This window comes from Fistularia commersonii, chromosome 18, assembly GCF_037954325.1.
Source record: "Fistularia commersonii isolate RoL2024-O1a breed Wild chromosome 18, RoL_Fcom_v1.0, whole genome shotgun sequence".
In the NCBI taxonomy this organism is placed as follows: domain Eukaryota; kingdom Metazoa; phylum Chordata; class Actinopteri; order Syngnathiformes; family Fistulariidae; genus Fistularia; species Fistularia commersonii.
In genome coordinates, this window is record NC_141301.1 from 6,335,478 (window position 1) to 6,345,888 (window position 10,411).

At 38.4% G+C, this 10,411-nt stretch overlaps 1 protein-coding gene across 2 annotated transcripts; it reads right to left on the bottom strand.

The window, feature by feature from the left end:
* Window positions 1–908: 908 nt before the first annotated feature.
* Window positions 909–9,810, bottom strand: taf15 (TAF15 RNA polymerase II, TATA box binding protein (TBP)-associated factor). Of its 2 annotated transcripts, XM_086164581.1 has the most exons (16): window positions 9,664–9,810; window positions 8,934–8,958; window positions 8,822–8,855; window positions 8,335–8,413; window positions 7,891–7,963; window positions 7,551–7,732; window positions 7,287–7,458; window positions 5,051–5,085; window positions 4,543–4,575; window positions 4,289–4,398; window positions 4,000–4,129; window positions 2,921–3,010; window positions 2,768–2,837; window positions 2,590–2,672; window positions 2,262–2,391; window positions 909–1,279 (listed from the first exon to the last, which is right to left on the bottom strand). In XM_086164581.1, exons 1-16 carry the CDS (start codon window positions 9,671–9,673, stop codon window positions 1,240–1,242), a joined length of 1,296 nt encoding a protein of 431 aa, XP_086020707.1. In that variant the 5' UTR covers window positions 9,674–9,810; the 3' UTR covers window positions 909–1,239. The 2 variants fall into 2 exon arrangements, with proteins under 2 accessions (XP_086020707.1, XP_086020709.1); XM_086164583.1 differs by lacking the exons at window positions 5,051–5,085; window positions 9,664–9,810 and having other exon boundaries at window positions 8,934–8,959.
* Window positions 9,811–10,411: the final 601 nt, after the last annotated feature.

The following is a 10,411-nucleotide window of genomic DNA, read 5'->3' on the forward strand; positions in this document are numbered from 1 at the left end:
ACCATTGTTGCTTGATCAGTTTCTAACCATTATGACGTTTTCCCCTGTATGAAATCTGAACACACCAGGACAACCAAGTTCGGTCCCGTGGTGGGAGCCACAAAAACGGACGGTAGCCACTATAATGCCTTTATAGCAAACAGCTGCTACACGTAAAAACCAACAATAATCTTATAAACTTGCAGTATTATTGAGGAAACTAGCAACATTTTACTCACCAAAAATTCTGATCATTTGTAGACAAAATCCATCTTCCTTTCTTTCCTCAAAAAGAATTAAATTATTCTGTCGTACTGATTATCCGTGCAGGTACACTCAAAGCAATACAATTTGCAGGGTACCTCTGAGCCTGTGAGCCAGGGCTACATATCGTAGTTCGTGGCTTAAAAATGTCGGGCAAATCATTTTCCTGGTTGTGAGAGGTTCGCCAGCTTAGGAGTTGCCCAACCTTTCTTACTGTGTCCAGCTTTTCTTCGAAAAGAAAATGGCTTTAATGACACATTAGTAACTAAATCCGTTTCTTCTCCTGCCGCCATCGTGAGTTGTCGATACCAAGGTTAAACAAAACACAACAATATTTCTGTTCACAGCTCTCTAGTACCAACTCCTGGCTAATAACTTGTCCTCTCTCTGACTAAGCAATCAGAGGGTGTGAATAAGCTGACGTTGCCGTAGCCTGCTAGAAGGCTTTGATGTCGCAGACTCAAAATCTGATTGGTTTAAGCAAAACGGTCAACAACACTTAGTTCTGCAAGCCATTTTCGCAAAAACTGATTGTGCAGCCCCCCCAAAAAATGGGTCTCGTTTTTTGAGAATTCACAATTTAATTCACCATCCAATGTAATTTTCTTTGTCTTGTTGTCAGTAACATAACATGCTGCTGCTGTGCAAATAATATAACTCCCACAATGGAAAAGATCACCTTTATTGTTTTTTTGGGGGGGGATAGGATCCAAATAAAACATTTAATTCTGCTCATACAAAACAATGGTGAAAAGTCTAGCTCACAAACACCTGCACCTAGAACCTGACAGAAATTAAAAATATTGTACTAAGAAATAAGACAACACATTTGAGCACATGCCAAAACTTCCCTCAAGCTTAGAAGTCCCTCTTATAGATGACAGACCCATCCATCCTGATTTGACTGGTGATGAGAAAAAATACCAAAGTCAGAGTATCTTATCCATCTTCTAAAGAAACCCTCCAGGGCTGGACTGATGCCCACTTGCTCAATGTTTAGTATGGCCTCTCTCTTCGGTCATCCCTCCGCTCACCTCTGAGAAGGGGAAAGGATCAACCTTAGTGACTTATGTGAATAATACAGAGAAAAAGTACTTTTTTTTTGACCAGTGAATAGTTTTTCTTAATAACATTCAGTTAAGTATTTCAAGAGTTCAAAATATTTTAAAGTCAACCTTCACTAATTCACCTCCTGAATCTCCCTGACAGAATTACATCATGGAAATTCCCTGATGCTTAAATGAAACTGTAGTCTTCAGTCAGAATGGAACAGAAAAATGTTGGGACCCACTAAATCTGCACCAATTTCATCTTGCATACTGTTTGAACAATTTTATAAGGAGTAGTCCTCTTTAAATAAAGAAGTTTAATCTGATTAAAGTTCGAAACTCGTCAAAGTGTTTTGTTATTGCAGTCAATTAAAATATCAGCATTTCATTAACTACATTTTACAATGAACAAACATTGAGACTTCAGTGCGTGGCTTGTGCTGAGTGAAACATCTGCATGATGCATAATTTGTAATTGTACTGTAGTTGCTGAAAAATAAGTTAGTAGTAACTCCTCTCAGATACTTTGCCCCCTGCAGGTCAAGCATTTAACTACATCAGCAGAAATTAAATCATTTCTTGTATTTGTAGGTATGTCTATTTGACCCGTCTGTGACCAAAAGTCCATTATAATGGAATAAGACAGTTCTGACTGTAATTTCAAGCTGTCTTGTTAAATTTTAGGTTAAGAACATGTTCAGTCCTTATGCAGTACAAAAATGTGAAGCACCACAAACTAAAGCATGACCATTTCCATCCTTGTTTAATTTCCAAATTACATGTGATGGATGGTCCAGAAACTAAAAAGGGGCTGAAATGGATTATCACAATTGTCTAAAGGCCCTTTCTCATAAAGGAGAAGCTACAAAAAGCAGTTGCTGATCATATATATATATATATATACACACACACATACTATTTTCCCTGTAGAGAAGCCATTGATTATGTAACACTGAACTGAATACACACCTTCCTCCCATTTTGTAACCGCCTCCATATCCACCTCCATAACCACCACGCTCTCCTCCACGGAATCCTCCACGACCTCTGAACCCACCACCACCCCTGTCACCACCATAACCACCTCGGCCACCACGATCTGCAGATCAATAAAATCATTAAAAAAAAAAAAAAATTTAAAGGGTTGAAAAGATAAAACAATCAAAGACTAAGGGCAATGAAAGTTTACTTTAAATCTTAATCCTAATTCTGCATGAATATGAAAATCCCTAACAAGTTTCTGAAAACTGGGGAGGGAGACAACACTTTCAGCAGGATCTTAATGAATCCACTTTACCTCCAAATCCTGCATCTGCTGGTTTGGGGGCACCACATTTGTTACACTCTTGCCGACGGGCAAAATTCATATTGCCGCAAGAACTAAGGGATAGAGATGGGTACTAATTTTTTTAAAGTTTTTGAAGGTGCAATACACTGTTTTACATGACATGGATGGGTTACATTATAAAACAAACCTGTTAGGACAGGGCCAGTCTCCTCCTTTGACATCAAAATTTGGGCCTCCACCACCACGACCTCTGAAACCTGGCCAACAGGTATTAACAACATTACAGCATTTATCAGCTTGAATTTAAATGGATATCCGAAATATTAGACGACCTTCTCACCTCCTCGTCCCCCTCTTCCACCTCTCTGTGTGAATTCAGCTCTGCGGGTAGCAAATGATACTTTGATGGGTTTGCCTTTGAAATCTTTGCCTGAAACAGAAGATCACCAATTAAAAATCATTTTTAAAAAATCCCATCTCGGGATAGGTCATTTGTTTTCCACATGAGCCATATTTTCCCACCATACGTTTTGGGTCAAGTGACAGGTCAAAATATAAATATAGACAGCAATAAGACTGCTGCGACTAAGTTCTTCTAGGCAACATTCAATGTTGAATTCCCACATGTCAAAGTGCCTGTTTGCCTTGACAGACTATGTGACCTTATATAAAACAAATGAAAACATGACATTACATGTAACTGAATTCACTCAAGGAAGTTTGTAGAAATATGGAAAGTGCAGTAGCAAGAATTAAGCACAGTTATGACAGGTACTTTGGGTTCACCTACTTCACATTGCACTTAAGTACATGATGAGCATATTCACTGATCTGCCATAACGTTTATGACTCGATATGGTAGGGGTTTCCTTTTGCCACAATACAGTTATCGGCCATTGAGGCATGGATTCCATCAGAGCTCTGAAAGTATTTCAGAGTATCTGAAAGTAATATTTGGCACCGTGACATTAACAGCTGATCCATTAAGTGGTAGAAGTAGAGATGGGGGCTCCATTGATAGAATTTGTTTTCCTGCACATTCCTCAGTGCTCAACACGACTGAGATCTGGGGAATTTGAAGGCCAACAACTTGAACATGTCATGCTCATAAAGCCACTTCAGATCCATGGACAGTGACAGACACCCTTGCCCTTTCCATCTTCAAAGTCCAACAAATCAAACTGAAGAAGAAAAATGTTCACTGACTGTCTATATCCATCCAATGGCCAGAAAATAGTCATAAGAGATAAGCATATATGTCAGCGCTTGCACAACACTTGTGCAGCTGTTTCAATTTTGATTAGCATTTTGTTTTTTCTCAATATTCAACAATTCTAATGACTATGTCTCCACATATTTCCAAACCAAACAATTCACTCTGCAAAGAAAACAATTCTTTCACGGCTAATACTTTCATACCATCAAACCAATCAATAGCAGCTTTAGCAGAGGGTGGATCATCAAATGACACTGTAGCCTCTCCTTTCGGCAACCCAGTGGCTTTATCAGAGTAGATGTTGATCATCAGCTGTCCAGTTTTCTTGTTCACCTCAAAAAATAAAAGCCATACAATACTGTAATAACCAGTTTAGACAGTGATAAAACAAGAGAAACTATTGATGGGACCAACATTTAATTCAATCTGGCTGCTCTAAAGAATAAATCAACAGTTTCTGAAAGAAAATATTGCAAACAACCATTACAATACCTTGATGATTCCAATCTGTTTGAAGAAATCACCAACTTCCTGCACTGTGACATCCTCTCCTAGTCCCTGAACAAATATGGTGTTGTTGTCAGAGTTATCTTGTTCCCCAGCTGTGGAAAAAAAGAGAAAATCTATGTTTCAAATGCAGAAAGTCCTCGATGACCAACATAGTATCTATTTATAAGGAAATCTGGCTCACTGTGGAACTGATGTTCTAAAGTTCGCACTCAAAAAAAAGCTAAGTTATGACTTGCCTGATTCATCCCTTGCACTGTAGTCTCGAGAGCCTGTAACACAAGGCAAAGGGTGGAAGAGATTGGTTGAGCAACCACATTCTTAATTGGGGTATTCTACAGAATAAGATAATTTTAATGTCTATCAGTGCATAAATTGAGGAATCTGAGTCCAGTTATACATCCCTGTAAGGTGTTTTCATACCAATGCATCACATTCCAACACCATTCAGCGCGGACACAATGTTTCGTTTTTGACCACCAAAATGTTTCCAGTTTAAGAAATCTTGTTCTCCTCGTCCCGGAACACCTCAGCCATTTAACATCAACTCCTGTCTTCATGCAACAAAACCATTATTTTAACATCTACGACTCCATGTTTGCCATATCTGAGGACATTAAAATAGGTGGATTCCCTTGAGATCTGAACATAAATGGTGGCATTCTTTGTTCCCCATTTTTCTTCCTCTTTCAACTAACTCAAGTTGTTTTCGCCCCCACCGACACAGTTCTGATGCTCGTCACTTACCACCGTAATTTTTGAAGCCACCACGGTCACCACCTCTGCAGAGGAAAAATTGGAGATATGATGGCTTTTCCTTTGTCCCAACTGAGAGCTCAAAGCTCCCCTACATCACCATCAGTATGCACTCCTGCCAGGGTGTGCGACTATGGTGGAAATGTCTCATACGAGGAATGTGTTAGTCTTTGACAATAGAGATCAATGGACAGATGACTGGGCAGCTCTGAACAATCAGGGCAAGTGTGTAGACAGTTACCACATGTCATGGGGTTCTCCATTTAAAATTTGGTACCTTTAGAAGAAACAGAACTATGTTGGATTCCAAAAGGCAAATTTGTACTAGAATATGAATAATAAAAATAGTCACATCTTAAAAGATGTGAGGTGGTGTAGCAACTCCATAAGCAATTTTCCACTGAGTGTGCATTTATGAGATAATTCTACTGATGTCTGTCTAATGGTTCTATCACTTTGAACACCTGTAGTATAAAATGTAGATCCATGTTAACAAAAAACATTATGTTCGCCATTGCAAAATACACAACACTTGAATGAAACCAGACTGTGAAGCAGTTTAATATATGGCTCCAGGTATAACTGTAATTTTAGTTGAGTACCGTGGTCCGCACTTGCTGGACTGCAATGCAAGCCAGTGTGTGTATGTAAGCCATATGTCTGCCAAAAATTTATAAATTTTTCAGTCAATAGTTTTTGACCTCATTTTCTTTAACAGTTTTTTTTCCAAACAAAACCAAAAAACACTCCAAGTTTGAAATACAGAACAGGCTATGGAAAGGCAGGGTAGGTTTTCAAAATGAAGTCATAACTCCTTAAATTCAGAAAGTAGCTTCTTGCCACTTTCATACAAAAAAAGGTATAATTGTGCAAAGAGCAGTGAATGTACTCTTGGATGAGGTGCACAATTCACATTAACAACCCCAAACATTAGGGTATTTTCAAGATTATGCACAGGATTGCCCTGTGGTTTGGATAGTTTTCATTGAGCCATTTCATAATACTTTCGTATCCAAGCAGCCTCCAAAATGGGACACAAAATGCCGCACGGTAAGGGACAGAGAAAAGTTGTCAACTAGGGGTGTAACAATACAGTTGACTCAAACTTGTTGGCAAGGTCATACATTTAACCAAGAAAGAAGGCGAAAGGCTGAAGAGTTTTCAGTTACATTCTTTAAACACAAAAGTGAGCTGTCCAAAGGATCTCACACACACGCGCACGCACAGACTGTTTGACAAATCCCCCCCCCCCCAAAAAAAACAGAATAGCAATTTGTGGTCACTAGTTTCAACACAATCATTTGCTTCTTAAACCTACATCTTCAAACATATCATGACATAATGAAAGTCAGTGAAACAGTCCTTAAAACTAAACCGTTTTTAAAATGGTCACTCCTGTTTATGGTGAGCTGACAACAGTTTTACTGTCCTATTCTGTGATTCAACAGATTTTATATAGGCATGATATTGTACTGTGGATACACGTTTTGCCTGGAAATGTACATGCATACAGTTGATCATTTCTTTAGGTTCAGAAACCATTTGTTCAGTCAATTCCTTTCTTAATCTGTTACCGGAAATATTATCTACATTTGATGGCAGCATCTTCAACAGACCAGTGAATCTTTAAACACTAAACAGTTGAGCACAACTGGAGATCAACAGTGACCGCTTACATCCAAATAATCATATCCATTGATTCCGTAATAGAAAATATTACAAATCCATTTCTCACATTTGGTCATTTTGATATTGTGGAAGTGCATAGTTACACCCCTGATGTCAACAATTCTGCTTTATATATATCTAAACAAACCCTGTATCTGAAAAAAACAACCTGCCTAGTACTGTTGAAACTACTGTGTTGATGTTTAATGGGTTGCCATTATTTGAATTCATCATAAACATCACAATGAAAAACAGATCATGAATCATGAATCAAATCTAATTGGTAAACACATGAATATGTGAATATATGAATATTTTAGCCAGGAATCAACACCAGTCAAGCTCTCATCTGCGAAAAGCAATTATCATCCAGGTTGACCAATAAATAAATATATATATAAATCTACAAGTTCGAGTATCTGGAGCAGAGAAGATGAGAAGCAAATGTCATGCATGAGGTTTCTAGTTGATGTGCAATGAATTACTGACTGGCTTTAGATCATGCCTCGTATTTTACAGATTTTAAATACCTTGGGGGCAGTGGCATTGCGCAACTTACCCCATACCATGATGTCCGCCTCTTCCTCCGCGGTCATATCCACCACGGTCATATCCACCACTGCGGTCATAACCTCCACGGTCATAGCCACGACCCCTGCCCCTGTATCCGCCTCCTTCTGAGCGGTCTCCATGGTCACGGCCAAACCTCCCAGCCTGACCACCACTTTCGCCTAATACAACAATATACATTGAGACTGCTGAAGTACCTCCATTAAGACAGCCAGTATCTTACAGAAAACATGAGTGATTTAATTGTCATTACCTTCATTCCACCTTCCGTAGTTGCTTCCACCTCCTTGACTATGACCACCATAACCACTGCTTCCACTAACCCCACCTTGTCCCTGTCCACCAAAGGATCCTTGCTGTCCATAGCTGTCCCCACCTTGTCCTTGCCCACCATAAGATCCTTGTTGTCCATATGATGACGACTTGTCACCATATCTGTGAGTGGGCACAATAACAAAAAATGCATAAAAGTTGAAACCCAACAGCTAAAATCATGTACTTTGATATTTGATTTACATTCTGATTAATGTCACCAACCACATCGTCATGGACTCAATCAGTCATGCTCACCAAAATTCAGTATTTCATCTTACCCGGGAGTTTCTTGTCCATAACTGTCATAGCTCTGCTGCTGCCCATAACCGCCCTGAGACTGCCCATAACCATCTATTAAAATGAATCACCAGGTTCAGAGCAATTTCATTGAGTGAATGTAACTGTTTACATGTCAACTTGCATACCAAATAATATCCTTCTAGGTTTATTATTTATTGTTTCGTTTTTACAAACTGACCTGTTCCGCTTCTATCAGCAGTAACTATATGGCTTCACTTAGGACAGTAAAACAAGTATTTCATTGTACAGGGACACAGGTCTCCTGACTGCATATATGACAGTAAACACTCTGAATCTTGAATTGCAACCATTGCTGGTTTATAACATTAAAGTGGTGTCTAGTTATTTTTAATTTATTATAACATTATTTATTTATTTATTTTACAGACACTCAAATAACAGTGTGCAGTGTAATACTGTACCTTGTGTCACAGCTTGCTGACCATAAGTACTGTAGCTCTGTCCACTGTAAGAGCCACTACCATTGCCTTGTCCGAATCCCTGAAAGAAACACTTTTAACACTTAAGAACAAAACTATTTTAGAACAACATTTCAAATTCAATTTACAGAAAACTTTCCCTTATGCTAACTTTTTCAACAGGAATTACTAATGTATTGTGAAAAACCAATAACTTCGTATTTAGAAGATTCTGTCTAAATGGAACCAATAATTGTCCTGTCTAGCAATAACCACTTCCTGTAAAACAAAATGCAATGAACTACTTTTATATTACTATAATACTTTCTATATTTACTTGTCAGATAGATGATGGTACATTAATATATAAATCAGTATACATTCAGTTCAACTTCGATATTCTGATGAATGACGTAATAACGACGGTTTAGCTACTCATACGTAACGATCGGGTATGTATGACCATACAAAAATGTACACAATAACTCACCTGTCCACTCTGCTGACTGCTGTATGATCCATAACTATAAAAAATAAGTTAAAACAATATTTTAAATTTGAGACGTTTATGCTGTTAAATAGGTTGATATGCTGAACGTTACCTTTGAGAGCCACCGTAGCCGGAATCTAGAAAAAATAGTAATAAATAAAGAACGTTTCACTTAAGGGTTATAGATAAATAAGGTATTTCTGAGAGATGTTTTGGTTAGATTAGGTTGACCACCGGCTACTAATTGCGCTGAAACAAGGAGGACAGAACGGGGTTGTTGGCTCAGTAATCCATTGAAAATGGCGGTCAATTCAGTCTGGGCTTTGGCTAAATTTGACTTAAACCCGTGCAGCAACGGTTTTGTAAAGTCACTACAGACGATAAATGCATTAGGTACACAAGAAATATATATAATTTGCTTCAACTTCGTTTCCCGTAGTCAATTAACTGAAAGCGGTTTTCGTTGTATAGTCGAAACATTAGCCATATACACAAAGAACAGTCATTGACAAAAACGTGCTAACTTAGCGAGCGGCTAAAGATGGCCGAGACAACGCACCTCGTTTGGTCAGCTAACACTCGTTTCACAACGGCTTGCAATAGATCAAGCGGTGTCTGAGAGGTAAACCATTGTCTACAAACTAGCATCTTACTAAGACGTACATCGGTTGAGGAAATACGCAAACGTTTCAGTTCAATGATACACTCCCTTAGATAGGTGAAGCCGTTCCTCGTGGCCTCGCGGTTTGTCGCTAACAACACTGCTAATCGGCCGACTTTTTGTGTTTTCTGAGTGAGAAGGCATGTTAAAGAAACAAGTGATCTGAATGTTTTCTACTCACCGGTGGCCATTCTGCAAGGTCGGTTTGTTTCTCTCGTTTAGATATTTAAAACCTGCGTTAACTGGTAAAATGTAGTAACCCGAATTCTGGTTACCCTGTAGCACTTCCCTTTTGAAGTTTCTTCTTCTATCGTTTTAAACCGTTGGCTGCGTCCTGAAGAAAGGGGCGGGTTAAAACGTTGAAACAATGCCCTGGTTGGTTAATCCTACCAAAATCCGACAGTAGCACCAATTACATATTTCTGTCGGGTACCGTTGGGTTACTAGTAGAACGCCATTTACTGTTTGGAATACTTTTTGTAAAACCCCTAAATTTACTTGGCCAGCCAAGCGAACCATCTACGGATATTTCAAATGAAATATAGATTGTATTTGAGAGTGATAAGTGAGTTTCAACTGAATTTTGGTCCACAACAACATTAGAGTGGGGATAACATGCAGATTAATGAGTTAACAGGGTGACACCAAATTGGCCAAATTACCTAATAACATTTGAATTAAACATGTTTGTTTCTTTTTTATTTTCTCTTTCATTGCAATAATTGTGATTATAAACCTTGATGCTTTTCAAAGAAACATTGTCACATGAACATCACGGCTGCTTGATAGATAATTTATGATTGAAAGTTGATTGTTTCTATTTTTAACAACTTTAAATTATTAATAAGTAGAGGATGTTTTAGTTGCCATTTCATTTTTTAAATTTTTATTTCACATGGCCGACCCACAACTCTTGTTTTAAACCTGTA

Coding starts and splice junctions, on each gene's coding strand:
- taf15 (XM_086164581.1), bottom strand. Junction 4,399..4,542: donor CAGTGCAAGGGATGAATCAG/GCAAGTCATAAC, acceptor TTTTTTCCACAG/CTGGGGAACAAGATAACTCT. Junction 2,673..2,767: donor GACTGGCCCTGTCCTAACAG/GTTTGTTTTATA, acceptor TCTATCCCTTAG/TTCTTGCGGCAATATGAATT.